The 18,213-nt window shown below is 41.1% G+C and overlaps 2 protein-coding genes across 3 annotated transcripts; both read left to right on the top strand.

Moving 5' to 3' along the window:
• Positions 1 to 7,568: 7,568 nt before the first annotated feature.
• On the top strand, positions 7,569 to 9,497 carry srd5a3 (steroid 5 alpha-reductase 3). Of its 2 annotated transcripts, none has more exons than XM_081717923.1 (5): positions 7,569 to 7,827; positions 7,954 to 8,105; positions 8,433 to 8,624; positions 8,861 to 9,045; positions 9,196 to 9,349. In XM_081717923.1, exons 1-5 carry the CDS (start codon positions 7,625 to 7,627, stop codon positions 9,211 to 9,213), a joined length of 750 nt encoding a protein of 249 aa, XP_081574049.1. In that variant the 5' UTR covers positions 7,569 to 7,624; the 3' UTR covers positions 9,214 to 9,349. The 2 variants fall into 2 exon arrangements, with proteins under 2 accessions (XP_081574049.1, XP_026880262.2); XM_027024461.3 differs by having other exon boundaries at positions 7,572 to 7,827; positions 8,861 to 8,986; positions 9,196 to 9,497.
• Positions 9,498 to 10,424: 927 nt separating this feature from the next.
• On the top strand, positions 10,425 to 16,253 carry tmem165 (transmembrane protein 165). The gene is made up of 6 exons (XM_027024463.3): positions 10,425 to 10,711; positions 11,274 to 11,499; positions 12,956 to 13,131; positions 13,554 to 13,739; positions 14,232 to 14,337; positions 14,434 to 16,253. Exons 1-6 carry the CDS (start codon positions 10,583 to 10,585, stop codon positions 14,508 to 14,510), a joined length of 900 nt encoding a protein of 299 aa, XP_026880264.2. The 5' UTR covers positions 10,425 to 10,582; the 3' UTR covers positions 14,511 to 16,253.
• Positions 16,254 to 18,213: the final 1,960 nt, after the last annotated feature.

Genomic DNA, 18,213 nt, shown 5'->3' with positions numbered 1-18,213 from the left:
AATAGCACCTTTAGAAATATATTTACCAATTTAGAAAATTGGTGACGTGTTCAATGCTTATTTCACCCGCTGTATACTGGACAACTGATATGTAAATAACTTCAGGGTTGTACCAACATGGTCAAATGCATGATCAAATGTAAATAACTATATCACAGTAATAATAAGATATTATTGTAAATATTTTGGTATGAAAACCAACTACTCCATATCATAAATACATTTCTGGCATTTGTAACAAACCACACCACTGCCTCCATAGGCATACATGCATTAGATGCAGCTTTGAATACCAATATGGCAGCTGTATTCACGTACAGCGTTCAACCATGAGCTAAAGGAGTGGACCAAATGTAGTCTGTTACTGCTGTAAATGTGTTTTATCATTTAAATGTATTAGCATGTGTACAAGACAGCAACGGTACTGCCCAGTATGTGTACATGTACATGTTTCCTTATATTTTGGAGCATAACTACATTTGCAATGTCCTCTCCAGTCTGCCGTGAATTCTTACAAATGTAGAGAGATATAAATGATATAAATATAAACCGATAGGAGCCCCCTCCATAAAGACAATGTAAGGGCCATCTGGTTTGGAAGCAGGCGTTTTCTTTTGCTCCAACATAAAGATCCCTTAGGTTTCTGAACTTTTTTTTTTTTTGACCCCATAAACATTCGCATATGTGGCCTTGAAGGAAGTGTCTAGCTCTGTATGAAACGTCAGAACGCCGATCAAAGTTAATCATCTCAAGCCTTTTAGTTTCACGAATGTCGTCATGTAAATCTGGCTAATGCTAGCAGCTTGTGCTGCGTGGCGTTATACAGCAGAGGAAGCGGAGAAAGGCCGGAGGAGGGAGAGCCGTGGGAATCTGCTACTGAGGTTTGGTCTCTGTTGTTTCTGGAGCGACAAGATGATGAGAGGGATGGAGAAGGTAAGAGTACTGCAGTGGAACGCCAGAGAAAGCGGATGCATTAATAGCCATCGTATGTTCACGAGAATAAGAGAGATTAGTGAGCAAAAGTAATAACACAGCACTGAAAATGATCTCCAATCCCGCTGAGTTCGGCTGAAAGAGCGCCAGACGTTTGTGTAGTCTTATGTGTTACTTTAGGCTGTATCTAATCAGTATTCTAAACAGGCTTTGTGTTTGTGCAAAATGAATAATGTTTTGCATTAGTTAAGGAATGTTTGGATTTGTCCGAATGACTAATGACTTTTGATTGTTTCCGGCAATAAATTCTTAGAGGAAGACTTTTGCTATGTGAGGTTATAACAGTCTCCTGTGTGCTGTCAGAGCTATCTTAAATACTGCGCTCTTCTGACAGACATACTAAATGTGTCCTGCCCAGGCACCACAGGAGATCCCATCAGGCTTGTTCCAGAAAGTTCTGTCTGGCCCTTCGATCCACGATGAATCTACACAGAATCAGCTTGAAGAGAGATGAACCTCTGAACCGCGCCATGATGTTGATATGCAGCAAAATGCAACAGCTCTACTTTTGCGGAAATCAGCCGTCCAGTCACATGAATGCTGAATTTCCTGCTCATGCTCACCCGCTATAGCACATAAAGAGCTTGATGATTAACCAGAGAATCACATGATTAACCAGAGAGTTGAGTCACTTAACATGGAGCAGGAGGGAACACTGAATGTTACCGGAATGACAGAGATAAGAGTCTCTCTCACACACACACACACACACACACACACACACACACACACACACACCTACACATGCATGCCTTAATAAAGTCTCCTGATCCATTAGACAAGAGCAAAAGTGAAAAATGTACTAAATATATTTCATTTGCACTAAACTTTAGCAGCTTTAACACTATACCTGTTTGTGCTGTTTAAAAGTCTTGAATTAACCAACCCAATCAACCACAGGAGTTATAATAACAGACGCTGGTTAATTACCTTCCATCTATCTATCTATCTATCTATCTATCTATCTATCTATCTATCTATCTATCTATCTATCTATCTATCTATCTATCTATCTATCTATCTATCTATCTATCTGGTCAGGCTTCTATTTTCATGTTTTGTTTTAGTTATTCTGTGTTAGATATGATACTACACCTGCTAATATACATGCTATTGGACTGTGTCTTCTGAAAATAAATGATTTTATAGTGTCTGCATGGGGTAAACAGAAGGCTGCATTAATATTAATGGTGGGCTGTATTAATATTAGTAATGGGCAGTAATAATATTAATAATGTGCAGTAATATTAATGATGCGCTGTATTAATATTAGTTATGGGCAGTAATAATAATAATGGGCAGTAATAATATTAATGATGGGCTGTATTAATATTAATGATGGGCAGTATTAATATTAACAATGGGCAGTAATAATATTAATGATAGGCTGTATTAATATTAACGATGGGCAGTATTCATATTAATGATGGGCTGTATTAATATTAATGATGGGCAGTATTAATATTAACAATGGGCAGTAATAATATTATGGATGGGCAGTATTATCCTTCTTTTTTTTTTACTCAGGACATTTTTGGGGCAACACTGTAAAACAAGTAGTAATTTTCTTATGTACAAGCACTTGCACAAGGAGAACATGTCACGGGACGCTCCCCCCCATGAGTCACATGGTACGGCCTGCGCGTGCAGGGGGGTTCACCTTATTGGGAACCATGCCCTTTGTAATTGTATGCACCTGCACAGGGTTTAATGTCTTGTGTTTTTTGTCTATTTAAATCTCGGCTAGTGTGTGTACTGTGTTGGGCATTGTTAGCCTGCTGTTAAATGTAAAACTCGTATGTGATTATCGTTCAGTGTTATTTTAGTCTATGTTTCGTTAAATGTCTGAGTCGTGTCTTTCGTTAACGTTATGTATGAGTGCCACCGTTGATGTTTGTGCCTTATGTTATAAATGTGTCGCTTCATCGAGGGAGTCTGTGCGTCCTGCTCCACGCCCATCAGCACTCGGGCCAGAAGAAACGTTACAGAACACAAGGAGAATACGATCCAGAATCCTGCATTTCCGATAATTATTTAATCAAATTTAAAAATGAAATATTCCTTCGTCTGACCTTTTGCTCATCCCAGGTTTCGTGCTTTGCCTGAGAAAACTCCGACACGTCAGCCCAGTTGATCTTGATCATGTGCATTTTCCAACACTACAATAGAGTCACTGTGCCTGCTGTTTCAAACAGCCTGGTCCCTGGCAGAGGTGAAAAATCAATTCTTTATCACATACCAAGTGTGAGTTACCTCCTGCTGCTGCTGACTCACTGATGATGATGATGATGATGATGATGATGATGATTCGATAATGCTCAGGGAGGAACAAATGCCAGTGATGAAGATCAATATTAAATCATGTGATTACAAGGGGTTTCCAGGTTTATCAGTAGCTGAGGGACAAGAAAATCATTTTGACTAAAAGTATTTTACACAGCAGAAATAGTAATAGTAAAGTGGTAGTAAAGTGAAGGATGAAATGCGTGTGAAGGGAGGGAATTAAAGGAGAGATGGAGAGAGGGATGAAGTATCAGACAGTAGGCCAAGGGCTTATACGACATGAGGAAGTGATGGGGGGCCAGGAAACAGATCCTCAGACAGGAAACAAGCCTTCTCCAGGAGGCATCCTGGAATCAAATACTTCAGATGGTTATTATTCAAATACTTCAGATGCTACACACACACAAACACACAGCAAAACAGTGTGCTTATTAGGTCCCCATAAAGAGCCACCACACCAGGGACATGGAACCAGGTAAAGACAAAGCTGAAATAACGAACTTACAAGATAACAACCAACTGTCCCAGCCTGTGGTCAGTCATATCTTACATACCAGCAGTGATCTCAGCCAGCAGGACAGGATTAAAGCTAGGCCTCGGAAAAGCCCCAGACGAGGGATTTATTTTATGTGCCAGGCACTCATGCAATTTATGCTTTAGCTATATGTGTATTAGCATTTTATACATGCATTTATAAATGTATTTTAGACTTGTATTATGTCAAATATACATTTAAAACCTATATTCCATATTTTATAAATGTGCAAATTTAAATTTAGTCATATAATGAAACTTATAAGGAAAGTACATGAGCACAATTTACTGTGTGTGTGCGTGTGTGCACGTGTGTGTGCGTGCGTGTGTGTGTGTGTGTTTGTACGTTTACCTTTGCAAGATCTAAAACACTTGGTAATAGCAAATTAAAGTATGAATGGAGTGTAAGGAGCCGGATGGAGAGATGGAGAGAGGGATGAAGTATCAGAAAGAAGGTCAAGGGGTTATACCTCATGAGGAAGTGACAGAGGGGGCCAGGAAACAGATCCTCAGACAGGAACCAAGCCTACAGTGTGTGGTGTGTGAATATGTATGTGTGGGTTGTGTTTGTACACATAAAAGCAGATGTGGAGTAAAGAATGGGTGCGCAGAAAGGGGAACATCATTGCCTGGACCTGGGTGGGGCCTAGATGTAGACTGGGCGGGGCCTGGGCAGCGACTGGATGAGCACTGGGCAGGGCCTGGATGTAGACTGGGCGGGGCTTGAACCTTGCCACCTAATCCAGGCCATCCACATCTACCACCCTAGAGGCATGATGTCAGCTTCTACCTAGCTAACTGCTCAAAATGGCCAGTATATGCATATCATTGTGGAAGATTTGCCCCACTGGGCAGCAAAGTTTGAACTTTTTTTGTGTTTCACAAACGTTTCACAAACTTCACTAGCACTTATTGTTTATAGCACATTGTTTAAGATAGACCTTATATATTTTGCACTTCTAGATATCAGCATTCATCCCTGTATTCTACAGTATTCTAGTTCATTTGTATGTTTAATTCTAACCTACTGTACTGTACTTGGATATATTCTATGAGTAAATGACAAAGCACTTTTGTAAGTCGCTCTAGATAAGAGCGTCTGCTAAATGAATTTGAATTGATTTTATTGTTTCTAGACTTTTTCTATCATGTATGTTTTTACGCAGGGCAATTACATTTTACATTACAGTTTTTCTCAGTTGCTTTGGTGCATTTCTCAGATAAGAACTAAAATTTTGAAAACTACTTGTTCAACCTCCAAATCATCTAGTCACTTGTGCACATCATAAAAGCAATGTCTCATTCTTTTGAACAAATAGCAAAAGCTCTGGCACATTAGACAAATGACTGTACAACTGAACAACACATTGAGGCCAGTGATGATGTACAATTGTGAACGGTTTCTTACATTTTCAACTACTTATTCCATGTTGATCAAAATGGATTAGACATGTCCTGTGGTTAATACCACTATCCCTAAAATATCTAGGCATTAGATCACTGCATAAATAATTACATTAAAAAGTGTTGAACTAGTCAAAATCTCTCAAGCATGTTCTATACATTTGTATTAGTCTTCTGAATTGATGTGTGTATGAAAGGGATGTGTGTATGAAAAAGAATGCTGTACAATAGCCTTGTCTTTCTTTTCTGTATCACAATGATATGGTCTATCAGTAAAATAAAGCACAAACAGTAACAGCATAAATGTGAATCCTGTCCACTCTCATACAATCAGTCTCCTACATACAATAATGTGCTACTGTAGGAACTGAAATATGCCACCAACACAAGTGCATTTTCAATCATTATCAACAAAACTATATTCATCAGAAAATTACATTTGTAGCATTTAGCAGATGCTTTTATTAAAAGCAACTTACAGTTATGACTGAACACAACTTGAGTCTTGCTCAGGGGCCCAACACTGGCAACTTGGCGGTAGTGGGGCTTAAACTGGCAACCTTCCAATTACTAGGCAAGTACCTTAACCACTGAGGTACCATTGCCCTGTTCATAAACAATGACATAAGGACCTGTCATTCTGATGGTACTGACATTAACCAACATAAATATTTACTTTTGAGACATAAACTAATAAGTTTGAGCAGGTTACGGGATTTTGCCAGTAATCCATTGTGTTGTGCTGTTTGTACGAATGGTTTCAAGAAATACACTTATTTGCAAATGTTAATGATGATTAAAGAAACAGAAAAACTGAAAGCCAGATATTAATATTAATAAATAAGGCTGTTATAACACTTACAATACATACATACTTACTTCTAACATGATTCCTGTGGCCTCGAGAACTTCTGACCTCTTGAGTGTCCAGCAGTAGTCTGACAATAGAGAGGAGATCCTTGGTAGCACTTTTCCTTACTACACATGCATGTATACTGGAACAAAAAAGCTATACGTGATACTATAATAAACTGGTGTTGTTTTCAGGAGGCAAAGTTTTTCTTGACCAGTGTTATCTGGTTATACCTGAGTCACTTGTAAACTTGTCTCTGAAAGGTTTTGGAAGAGAACCCTAATGAGAAAAATGACTGAAGTAGAACGGGTTAACAATAGTCGTGTTTGAGGGCTCTCCTTGGACTTCCATTTGATGAACAAAAGTAAGACTACTTATCTAGGGTCAGATAGCTTAATGATTTTCACATAATATATCTCATATACAGCTTTTTTAAAGAATAGTGCTCCCATTGTGAGTTTAAGAAACATGGATCAATGTTATCCCACTTCTCTAAAACAAGATCCCTTCTTAGAGCAAGATCCAGTGTCACTTGTTTCAAAGTCGTGTATCTTAAGGAACATATTGTATCAAAGTTAATGCATCTCAGAGTACTTTAGGACAAACTGCACCAGAGATAATATATCTCAGAGTACTTTGTAAAGTAGCATGAATAGTCTACATAATGTTCCGCCACATTTTGTAATACAGGAAATAGTCATTTGAGTGTCAGTGCAAACAACTCATGACTTTAACTTCAGACAGCATCTGCAAAGTCACAAACAGAAAATGGAAAAGGTGTTTGGGATGTGATGGCATTCCATTATTCAGCTCTGCTATGACTGTCTGTGTTCCTTTGTGCTGCGAAACATCTGCCCTGGAGCGGCTGCATTTGCTCTCAGGGCCGCCTGGGCCTTCAGAAGATGGGCCCAAAAACAACACACCCACACTCTCTTTGATGTCTGCAAGGCTCTCGGCCCAAAAAGGAAGAGACCCCCCCCAAAAAAAGAGCTAAACTTGAAACAAACAAGACACCACACTGATAAAATAATTTTAAAATTACATCAAAATTTAATATATAATTTCGTAAAGAGAGAGAGAGAGAGAGAGAGAGAGAGAGAGAGAGAGAGAGAGTTCTTTATAAAGTAGTCTATACCTTGTCAGTAATGGTTTAGCATGGTTTACAGTTAGTCAGTGGGGAGGTGGAACTGGACAGAACCAATAAACGGTAGACGTCTTCAGAGACGGGAGATGGTCAGCTCAGTATCAGAGTGCGTAAACAAATCGGTAAGACTTACCATCTTTCCAGCATTGGCCGCCCCCTGGTGTACACAAGCGTAACTGCAGATTCGACATCTGCATATCACTTGGTAAACACAAATATATTGGCTAGTATTTCCTGGTTTGTCAATTTACTATGAAACGTTCTACATCCACACACAAAGTGCAGAAATGATTCAAATAAATGATTTGATCCGGAACTAGCAGCAGTTTTGCAAGACATTAAACAGAACCCTTATTCACGAGTTCTTGTTTCCCCAACGGAACTGTTTAATCGGAGAACGCAGTTATGTTGCTATGATGCCAGTTGCTTTTCAGATGGTTGACATTGTGTGGTTTTTATTAGCTTTAGGATTTCTGGCAGCTTTTTTCTTTCATAAATCGCCACGGAAATTGCCAGCTGATTTCGAGCACGTTTTCCAGGACCTTATTCGCTATGGCAAAACTAAGGAAGTGCTCGACCGTCCGGGCTTTCTATGCCTTTTTGATATTCCGAAAAGGTGCTAATGGGCTGTTTTGGTAGCTAGTCAGATAGCTGGTTAATAGGTCGTTCTTTTAACGTTACTCCCGCTCCTTGCTAACTAGTTGGTTGCTATTTAAATCCCATTTCTGTTCTTCTCGTGTAGGTGGTTTTGGCATTTCTATGCAGTATCTGTCTTCTGGAGTGGACTTCTGCTCATCTTCTCACTGCGTGCTGTGATACTGGGCGACGTGCTCCCTGAATTCTTGACTGACACACTTGAAGTTTTGAGTGGACGACCAAAGTCTTCCTGGAATGGTACTGGTAACATACATGTTAGCATGATTAACTACAGCTGATGTTAACAAATAATAAAGTCATATTATTCATTAATATGATTAATTATATTATTAATCATTACTAATCATTATTATTATTATAATAACGAATCATTATATCATAATCAATACTGTAGTATTTAGTATGCAATTGTATTGATATTATATTAATAATATAAATCAATAATTTTAATAAATATTATAAATAACAATAATACAATTGAGTTAATAATATTGAAGTAATATTATTGTTCAACCATAAAATATAAAACCACTGTTTCTTTGTCACTGTTTGTACCCCTTTCAGAAATTCCGCTGACCATCCTGGTGTTGCAGATGCTTCTGTGGGTTCATTGCCTGAAGAGGTTGCTTGAGTGCCTGTTCGTGAGCGTTTTCTCTGACGGGTCTATCCATGTTGTTCAGTATGCATTTGGCCTCGGTTACTACATCTTACTGGGGCTGACTGTCCTATGTGTGGATGTCCCGCCACCTGTAGAGGGTGAGAATGTGTTCCTGTTATCCATTACACTGATTTCTCTTTAGCAATAGGCTTTAGGAAATAAAAATAATGGAGGTAGCTCTAATTTGTATTTGTTTCATTAAACCTATTCTAACTCTTAGCTAGTCGTAAATAAAATAAAATTCAGAAAATTGCTGCATAGTCTTATTACATCAGATGCACTGAGGATGCACTAACATGCTGCTTGTTGAGATAATACTGTTCATATCTCTCAGCTGCAGGTCTGGTCCTCTCTCAGCTCAGGTGGCACCATGCAGGTGGGGTACTGCTGTTCCTCTGGGCCTCTGTGCTGCAGTACCGCTCGCTTGCTCTGCTGGCTGGCCTGCGGACCAGTGGCTCGGGTAATGACCTGTCAGATATGGAGATTACTGAGAGAGAAGGGAGACGTCAGGGATATGAGGTTGCCACTTACTCCCATTGATTAACAGGGCTGCAAGGCAGTGGAGACTTTTAAGGAGCCATTTTGTTGTAGATTTCATAATGGCCTTAATTTGTAATTGAAGATCATTAGTATTTGTCTTATATGTGCTTGCTTGTATTCTACCCACAGGTAGAGTGGAGACTCTAGCCTATAGAGTTCCACATGGGGGTTGGTTTGAGCTAGTGTCCTGTCCTCACTACCTGGCTGAACTTCTGATCTACATTGCCTTGGGTATGTGCTGTGGCCTCTGCTCTCTCACATGGTGGCTGGTGGTTCTCTGTGTTCTCTGTAATCAGGCTCTAGCTGCCCAGCTCTGCCACGAGTACTATAAAAGCACATTTAAAGCATATCCCCACCAGCGCAAAGCCTTTATCCCTTTTCTACTGTGAATAAATATGCAAAATAATAAATACTGTTTGTGTCATCCAGGATTATTTGTTTCTACATTTGTTTTTTTGGTCAGCATCACTGACTAGCTAGAGAGAATTGCAGTCTCAGTGAAATATCACCGGACATCAGCCAGTTGCAGGGTGTCCACCATTGTCGACCCATTATACATAAATAAATTTGAAAAGGAGAAATAAGAAATGAGCAAGTGCCAGTTTAATTTGGCAAGTATGTTACACATAATTTGACTTGCAGAGGGCACACATACAAAACAAGTCTAACTAATCTGACACACTGAACTTTACGGTGTGTCCAACTACTTGTGTATGTGTGCCCACTCCATATTTGCAAATATACAAAGGGTAGAAAGTCTATGCAATAAACAGTTTTTATATGATTTTATTTTTTATATTATTTTAACCCAGTATGATAAATTGTTATAAAATATGTACATATGAGCAAGGTCTGGAGAGATGCCATCCTGTGTTATATACAGTATATTTCTGTGTGAAATAGGTATTGGCACATTTAAATATATGTGCGGATAAGTAAATGAGAATAGGCTGCAGTGCACCTATCCCTGCAGATCCTGTATCAGGGAAAAGCTTCAAATGACAACAGAAAATGAGCCTTCTTAACCTTAGATGGTACCAGCACACTACTTCTTTAATTCTTTACATAAAATAGGAAACTGTGACTTAAAGTGTATAACTATATCCATACATATACAAATCTGAAAACTCAAAGCAACGTTTCAAGTCACTAGGCACTGGTCACCGACCATATAGCTAAAATGCAGAAACATAGGGAGTCTCCGGTCACCCTCCACACCAGCTCCTATTTACCTCCCACTTTTACCTTACATTACTCTAATCCTGTTCAGTGTTTTAGCGAAAGATGCACTGGCCAATCACAAGACGCCATGTCCATGACGTTCCTCGACGTGTTGACGTTTTCGAACACGTAGACCATCAAGTTAGTCTGCATCACAGCAGGCGTCAAACATGAATGCAGCCAGCTAGTTACCCAGCTAGATCATCACCGCGAACCGAGTCGGCGTCATTATTTTATGAGCTCAGGTTATAATCCCACGTTTGCCGCTACGCTGCTGCAGAGTTAAGGCTGTAAAATGCCCGTCCGAGCCGCCCGGCACGCCGAGGTGAAGCTGCTCCGCGTCGCGCTGCCGTTAATCGCGCTCGTTTCCGCGCGGGTGTGTGCGGTTCCCGAGGAGGGTAAACTGCAGCCCCAGCCTGCCGAGGTGACAAACTACCGCAAAACACCCGAAAACGAGCCAACTTACCCCGCCACCATCCTCGCTGAGTGGGAAGCGGCGCTCTGACTGGCGAGCTAAGATAGCGTCGCTAATCCGCTCGTGTTAGCTGTGCTAGCTAGCCTAGCTAACTGTGTGTGCTTCCTGGGCTTTTATTTATCTCGCTCTGTACGCTTTATTTGTCTTTATTCGTTTTCAACCAGGCATCTTTCATTTCTCATTAGGCCGTTGAGGTGCCTAGCTAGTTGGCGTTAGCTGCTTTTAATCGCGACTGGTTTGATGGATGGCGTTGTTTTTGTTTGGTACGTTAGAAAAAGTTCTACAAGCCAGCTGGATAAATAGCTACGAGGTCAATTATCGAAAGTGCACTTCTTACTTTGTGCCTGTTGAGTGTATATTGTGTAGGGCAATGCATTATTCAGGTTGTTGATTTATGTGTGTATGTCTTAGTACTTTGACTCTCACGTATCACCACAAACAGACCCCCTAAACTATTGGTATCGTTACCCCACAGACACACACCTCCTTTTTATCTCCTCTTCCTTTACAGAAAGCCACAACTAGCCAGCCTGCGGGTCCAGCTGTCAGTCCAGATGAGTCTAGTAAAACCAACCTGGGCTTTATCCATGCGTTTGTGGCAGCCATTTCGGTCATCATTGTCTCCGAGCTGGGAGACAAGACCTTCTTCATCGCAGCCATCATGGCCATGCGCTACAACCGCCTCACCGTCTTGGCAGGGGCCATGATGGCCCTGGGTGTCATGACCTGCCTATCAGGTGAGGGCAGAAGCTGGGTCATTTTTGTTTGGTTGTGGTTTCTGCGTCAATGATGGTTTGAACTGTGAGCTCTAGCCTTTTTCGTAGCAAGAGCTGGGAAATCTGAATCGATATTCCTTCTCTTAATTAGAATTCAGCAAATATAGAGAATGCAAATTGCAGATGGAGCCTCGTGCTGCTTTTCTAAACATATGCAAACTGTGACATGGATACTCCTGGTTTTCTGGAAATTAAGATGGTCTAAATGTTATTGACTGAACAGGTGGTATAAACCTTTTTCTGCACAAATGCAGAAGTTAGACTAATTTTGAAAGAACCATATGGCAGTGTCATTCATTTCCATGTTGGTCACAGGGGCATGCCAGTCTCATTGGGTAGCTCAGAAACGTATGTGTAATGACTTTTCATCCAGCCATAGTATCGGGTTAAACTGGATTATCTACACTGAACAACACATGTATTATCACATGCTTGCTAAAAAACATACTGAAACAGCACTTTTTCTTAATTTGTTCCTCATGTTGGATATCGTCAAGCACCAGTTTATGAAGCATGTACCTATGTGAAATATTTCCATTGGTGAATAATTTAAATACTAATGAATTAAATGTAGTTGTTGAGCATGATGGGGCGCTACTGGTACTTTAAGGTAAGGTAAACACCTAATTGGAGACCATGTGCTAACTTCCTAGTAGGACAAACAAATTAAGCTTATATGGTGCATCATCTTAAAGTAAAGCAAGCCAAAAATTAAAATGAGGTACTTTTGTATTTGGGGTTGATGTCTGGCTTTTTATTTCATGCTCTTGTCCTGGAAAAAAAAAAAAGCTTTGAAGGTCTTGCAACTTGTTTTATTTTCTTGCTAAAGGTCTTCATTATAACCATTGAGTCTTAGTAAATGGGCAAAGTTAATTCAGAGAATGTACATGGGTCACAAGACTGGAGTTGGTTAAACCACCCACTGACTTCCTGTGTCATTTGATTAAGTGAACTCGAATGATTTCAGACTGATAGTCCAGTGCTTTCACACTGGTAGTCCTCCAGAATTTTGGAAGGCCAGGAAAAGTACAAATCTTATTGTCTTTCATCTTTGAGACCTTTGTGGGTAGAAATTAATAATTCAGTGGTGGTTATGTGCTGGCGATTGTGTTAGGAATACAAGACTATGTGCAGGGCTGTTAAGGTGTGAAGTCTAAAGCCAAACCCAGAGTTGGCAGGCTGACTCATATTCTTCACCTCAGAGCTTACAGATACACATCTAACGTTGCCACACCATCCTTTAGTCCTTCTGGAACATAGTGTCTCATGTCCCCACAGCCCACATGACAGTCGCAGGTGACCTTATAAGGCTGAAGGACACATTAAAATGAGTTGCATTTACTCCAGGTGCATATTTCCACCACCACACTCTTTTACGTGGATAAAGATATGACTGACCTCTATGTCTTCCCGCCAGTGCTGTTTGGTTATGCTACCACAATTATCCCTCGGATCTACACCTACTACGTTTCCACGGCGCTCTTTGCCATCTTCGGTGTGAGGATGCTGCGAGAAGGGCTGAGAATGAGTGCTGACGAAGGACAGGAGGAGCTCGAGGAGGTGCAGGCTGAGATCAAGAAGAAAGACGAGGAGGTGGGTCACCCGAGGACATCAGAGGCAGGTGTATCTGCTCCAGGCTCTTTTGATAAAGCCTTCTGTTGGGTTTACATAAATGGAAAGGGATGTGTTGAAGTTGACAATCAGCAGAGCTCCAGACATAAACGGGGACGGGCACTGAGCAGGTCATGTCCTGTGTGTCTCCAGTGATTGTATTTAACACGGTAAAGGACACGATTTGATTCCTGTGAGTTAATTTCAGTAAGGCCACACACCAGAAAGACACGCGACATGCATTCACACTTCTGTTTTTTCATAATTATGAAAAGTGAACACGTATGTTAGTCAACGTTGACGGTAATAAAAGAGCAGCCCGAGGGAATGAATGTATTGCATTTATTTACAGTATTTAATAAGTCTCCTGGTCTGAGATTGGTTGGTGCCTTCACTTCTTTCAGCTCCAGCGGTACAAGCTGGTTAATGGTGCGCCAGATGTGGAGACCGGAACCGCAACGGCTGCGTTGCCTTCAAGGAAGTGGCACAGTGTGATCTCGCCCATCTTCATCCAGGCTCTCACCCTCACCTTCCTCGCTGAGTGGGGCGACCGATCTCAGCTTGCCACCATTGTTCTGGCTGCACGGGAGGTCGGCTACCGTTCATACACAATACCACATGGCTGAAGGTGGGGGGCGGGTAAAATTCTTAAGTAATCATCATAATTGCTGTTCCTACAGACTGTGCAGACTCTGAGCCTTTTGTCCATTTGAAGTGTTGCTACAGGGCCCTTGGCTAAGGTCATTTGGGTTTGGGTCCCAGCTGTTTCTCATGCACTCCCATGGCCCATGTCCTTAAGAGAACTTTTGTCAGGGCGCAATGGGTCATGGGGTTCCATCAGGCTATTTGCTGGGTTACGTAGTCAGAGTAGGGGGAAAAAAAATCTTTAAAAGGTTCCAAGTTATGTGGGAGAACGCCATTTCAGTTGGTAGTGCTGTTGCACCATGGTTAGAATACTGTACCAGTGATCAATTACTAATTCAAAATCAGGAGTATTGATAAATGGGTAGTAAAAATGGCATGAAGACATGTTCAGTTCTGTCTTGCCGCTGCAAATGATTGACATCTGTTCTCTGCTGCAGGATCCGTTCGGAGTCACAGTGGGTGGGACTCTGGGACATTGTTTGTGCACAGGGCTGGCTGTGGTTGGTGGAAGAATGGTAGCTCAGAGGATATCGGTCAGAACTGGTAAGGATCGGGTGTGGGGTTTTGAAGGTAAACCACAAATGTATATAAAAAGCTGAAGAATGTCTGTACATGCTCTCTCTCTGTTCACCTCCACAGTGACCATCATCGGTGGGATTGTCTTCCTGGCCTTTGCTTTCTCTGCCCTCTTCATCAAGCCTGATGCTGGGTTCTAAGAAGACACTTGCTGGGATTGTTTTGTAAATACCAGCTTAACTGTGCTCTATTCACAAGAGGGAGAGAGAGAGAGACTGCCCATCAAGGCAGCGTGTGAACAGGGGAGTGTGAGACTGCACAGTGTCACTCCTTATGTGAAATACCCTGGCACAGAAGCTGCATTGCTTTTATTTATTTATACGCCCCCCCTGCTTAACAGTAAGTTCAGCTGAGCCTCGTGCAATACGGAGGTATTCGTTGACCTCATGTGGAGAGAGTGAGTGTTTTCAGCTGGATATTATCAGGGATTGCAAGATGAAGTGTTCCCCTCCCCCCCCAAGCTTCTGTGACAGGTGACTTTTCGATCACTTTGGTCTTTACACCCCTGCACCCATTTATCCCTCCGGTTCCCTTATTCCCATAAACCTTCAATGATTTTATTTTTTGATGTTTTTTTTGGGGGGGGGGGGGGGGGGCAGGGGGCTGTTGTTTAAACTCATGGAGTCCATCATGGATCCATTCAACCAGCAGGCTCAGTGCATGTCTTGCAGTACAACGCATACAAGATTCAAATAACCAGTTGTGTAGTGCATTTCAGCCTCTCCCTCGACACGATATGTGAAGATAGTGGGTGGTAATCTGCACTTGATTGTGATCAAGGAAGGACTTCCACTATAACTTTGTAATCATTCTGCAAGAATCTCCAGATTATCCATCATTAACACTCTCATCAGTAGACAGGAAGTATTGTGGAGGACATCTTGATATTTCCATCCAGCACAAAGACCCTTTGATCCAGTGTTCCAAGGACCGTACCTGAGCACCATCAGAAACATCTACCTTGTACCTATGCTCAGAAGCCTCTATATTGGGTACACTTGCCTTTTAGGTATATTTGATAGTTGTACTCTTACATACCAGCTCGTCTGATGCTATGCACACGTAACCCTTTCCCGTTAATCACTGCTTTTGAGTATAGGACAGAATGCGTGACTTCTCGGCTGGCAGATCATTCGCACTGCCCTGCTGGGGCAGTAGGTCGTGGGCAGGTTGGTGCTTTAGGCACATGGTGTTGGGAGTTTTCTGCTGAAATAAGTGGTCCACTCAAAAGATTGAGCCAGTATCAGTAGTGTGGAAGAAACCTGACCTGAGATGAAGGCTAGATGACACATTGTGCATGGCAACATATGGACTATAGCGTGGTTGAGGCTGCTTTCAGATGTACGTATTAGGTAGGTATTAAAACCAGTACATCCAACACCTGCATCACCTCATGAACTGAAATGCATCTGAAATGAACGTAACGATCGGGCCACCAATCTTCAAGGAGCCAACAGTACTTTTTAGTAATGTTTAACTCAAAAGTGGTTCAAGCCCACCTGAAAGACCTACACTGCCAAGAAAATGGAGCTGTTAACCTCGGAAAAGTGCAGTTGACTTCTCTGGTCAACCCTGAAAGCAGTTTGTTTATTCTTATTTGGGGCAAAAATCCTTTTAAAACTTTTTTCATTTTCTACTTTGGGTTGAATTTCTTTTTCTTTTTAGTTCAAGTACTGTAGTCTTGGCAGGGATGATGCAGACTGCTGGCTTTGTCCCCTTTTTTGAGGTGACTTGGCCATCAGTATTTGAGAGCCTGTCCAATTAGACAACAAAATGTATGAATTGTGTTTGGATTTATGGACTGTGATTGTAAAAAACAAAACAAAAAATCCCACCATCACACTATTGTAAACACTCAAATAAAATTTGCCAGTCAAGTCTTCTACCATTGTAGGTGTCTTGCCATTGGAAGTACAGTGCATTTTGGGTGAAGCGGTATGCGACTGACGCTTGCGGTTTAAGGATTTGGTTTAGTTATTGCTTTGTACAATTTCAAGCAAGGGGCAGCAGTAACAAGAGAATTTTAAAACATAAAAATATGTACATCAGTTTTAAGCACGTTCAGCTTACTGATGCATCATTCCTGAAGAAACGAGGTGGTTTCCATGGCTCTGGAGGTTGAGGGACAGAGACCTGGGAGAGATGTGAGGAGCAACACACAGTCGATTTTAGTCTGAACTCGGAATTCAGTCCTATAATCAAAAATAACATTAAAAGTTAATGTCAGAAATCAAAAGAATACATTCTTTTTTTAAATATATCTTTATTTTCCAAATCGAGTAAGGGGAGTAACGGCACCATTCGCTTTGATAGCTTCCGCTACGTCTGGGTTAATGAAAGAAGAACCTGGCTCATCCAATGAATTTGATGCAGCACACACACTCAGTGAAATTACAGCACCTTTACAAAGCACACACATTTCTGGGGTTTTTTTCTTCTTAGTTCAAGTCCATGGACAACTTGTCTTCAAGTCATGTCGTGAACCGTAACAAAACTGCAATCGTTAAAACTAATTACAGGTGCAGTGACAGAATTTAATTATCCCACAGTTTCTCCCCCCCCCAATGTGTACTGGCCAGATAAATGCCAAGAGCCCAAACACGTGTCCTGTGAAGATGAAATAAGAGGGCAAGGAAACACAGACCTTCAAAACTTCTGGGGTGTAACATGAGTAACCAGATCCTTGTGCATTTGGGCTTTTACCACTGAATCATTTTTCTTTCATATATAAAAACATTTTTTAGGCGAGTATTCTCTTCTTCCCTCCCAACTCTTTGGGTACAATTTGAATGGGACAATTCATTTTACCTTTTGATCAGTAGCTGGCTGATATTGTATGAGAACCACAAGCATAACATAGTGAGTGTGCATGTGAGAAAGAATGTGTGTGTAAAAACAAAACAAAAAAACCTGGGCAACCTGAAGTCAGTGTATCATTCAGTGCTATTATCTGTCTGTGTGTGTGTGTGTGTGTGTGTCAGTACTTCAGCGGAAGCAGCACCACAGTGACTCCATATGCTCACGCTCCAACCATGGACACATCCCCGCTGTCTTAACCAAGGAAACTAGCTGTGTTTAAAACATGCGCTCAGAAGAAATATAAACATTTTACTGCGTTTTGACCTATTTATCACAAAACGTCAATGCAGCCTTCTCTCCCTTTAACAAACTAATAAAATGATGACATTAAAAGAAGGTGTTATGTTCTACTACACCAGCACCTGCTCAACACTACACAGAAACAGCAGAAGCCTTCATCTGAAGAACTTGTGGAATTATGATTTTGTTTTTAAGTCAAAAGCCCTTTTATTTTTTTAGTAATTTGAAACCAAGTGCAAGATTGAGTCAGTGACATTTATATAAAAAAACCCCACAAACCTACAGTAGCTTTAATTAGTATCCCAACCCCAGTAGTCTGGATACAGTTGTTTTCACTCATTAAAATGAAACATTCCGGGAACCCCAGCTGACCTTGAGTAAGCGCAAGAAGGGTCACAAACCACATGACCCTTCACCAGAACTTTGATTTTCTCCATCACTGTGTGTAGAAACAGCAAGTGAGGCACACCTGACAGATAAACAGATGTGTACAGTATTTCAAAGGCATCTTCATGAATGAGAACGTGGTTTAGTAAAAGGTTCAAAGCTTCTTCTGTCGTTCTCTCCCTCTCTCTCTCTCTGTGTGTATATTACATGTAATGCGTCCCTTCCTAAGCACAGAAAAACTTGGATTAAAGGTGTCATCTGAGGCACGTTTCAGTTTTCCATCCCTTCATTCTTACCAACTACTCTTTCACCGCACTGCTCAATTAACTGGATCAGAATGTTTCCCAGCATTGTGTA

This window comes from Electrophorus electricus, chromosome 7 (genome assembly GCF_041902795.1).
Source record: "Electrophorus electricus isolate QZ-2024a chromosome 7, ASM4190279v1, whole genome shotgun sequence".
Classification (NCBI taxonomy): domain Eukaryota; kingdom Metazoa; phylum Chordata; class Actinopteri; order Gymnotiformes; family Gymnotidae; genus Electrophorus; species Electrophorus electricus.
This window is presented reverse-complemented; position numbering and strand designations above follow the sequence as displayed.

Excerpts from the sequence above, each read along its gene's own strand:
- srd5a3 (XM_027024461.3), top strand. The coding sequence starts at position 7,625 with ATGATGCCAGTTGCTTTTCAGATGGTTGACATTGTGTGGTTTTTATTA. Across the intron at positions 7,828-7,953 it reads CTTTTTGATATTCCGAAAAG|GTGGTTTTGGCATTTCTATG; the intron begins GTGCTAATGGGC and ends CTTCTCGTGTAG. Across the intron at positions 8,987-9,195 it reads CCTGCGGACCAGTGGCTCGG|GTAGAGTGGAGACTCTAGCC; the intron begins GTAATGACCTGT and ends TTCTACCCACAG.
- tmem165 (XM_027024463.3), top strand. The coding sequence starts at position 10,583 with ATGCCCGTCCGAGCCGCCCGGCACGCCGAGGTGAAGCTGCTCCGCGTC. Across the intron at positions 13,132-13,553 it reads TCAAGAAGAAAGACGAGGAG|CTCCAGCGGTACAAGCTGGT; the intron begins GTGGGTCACCCG and ends CACTTCTTTCAG. Across the intron at positions 13,740-14,231 it reads TTGTTCTGGCTGCACGGGAG|GATCCGTTCGGAGTCACAGT; the intron begins GTCGGCTACCGT and ends TCTCTGCTGCAG.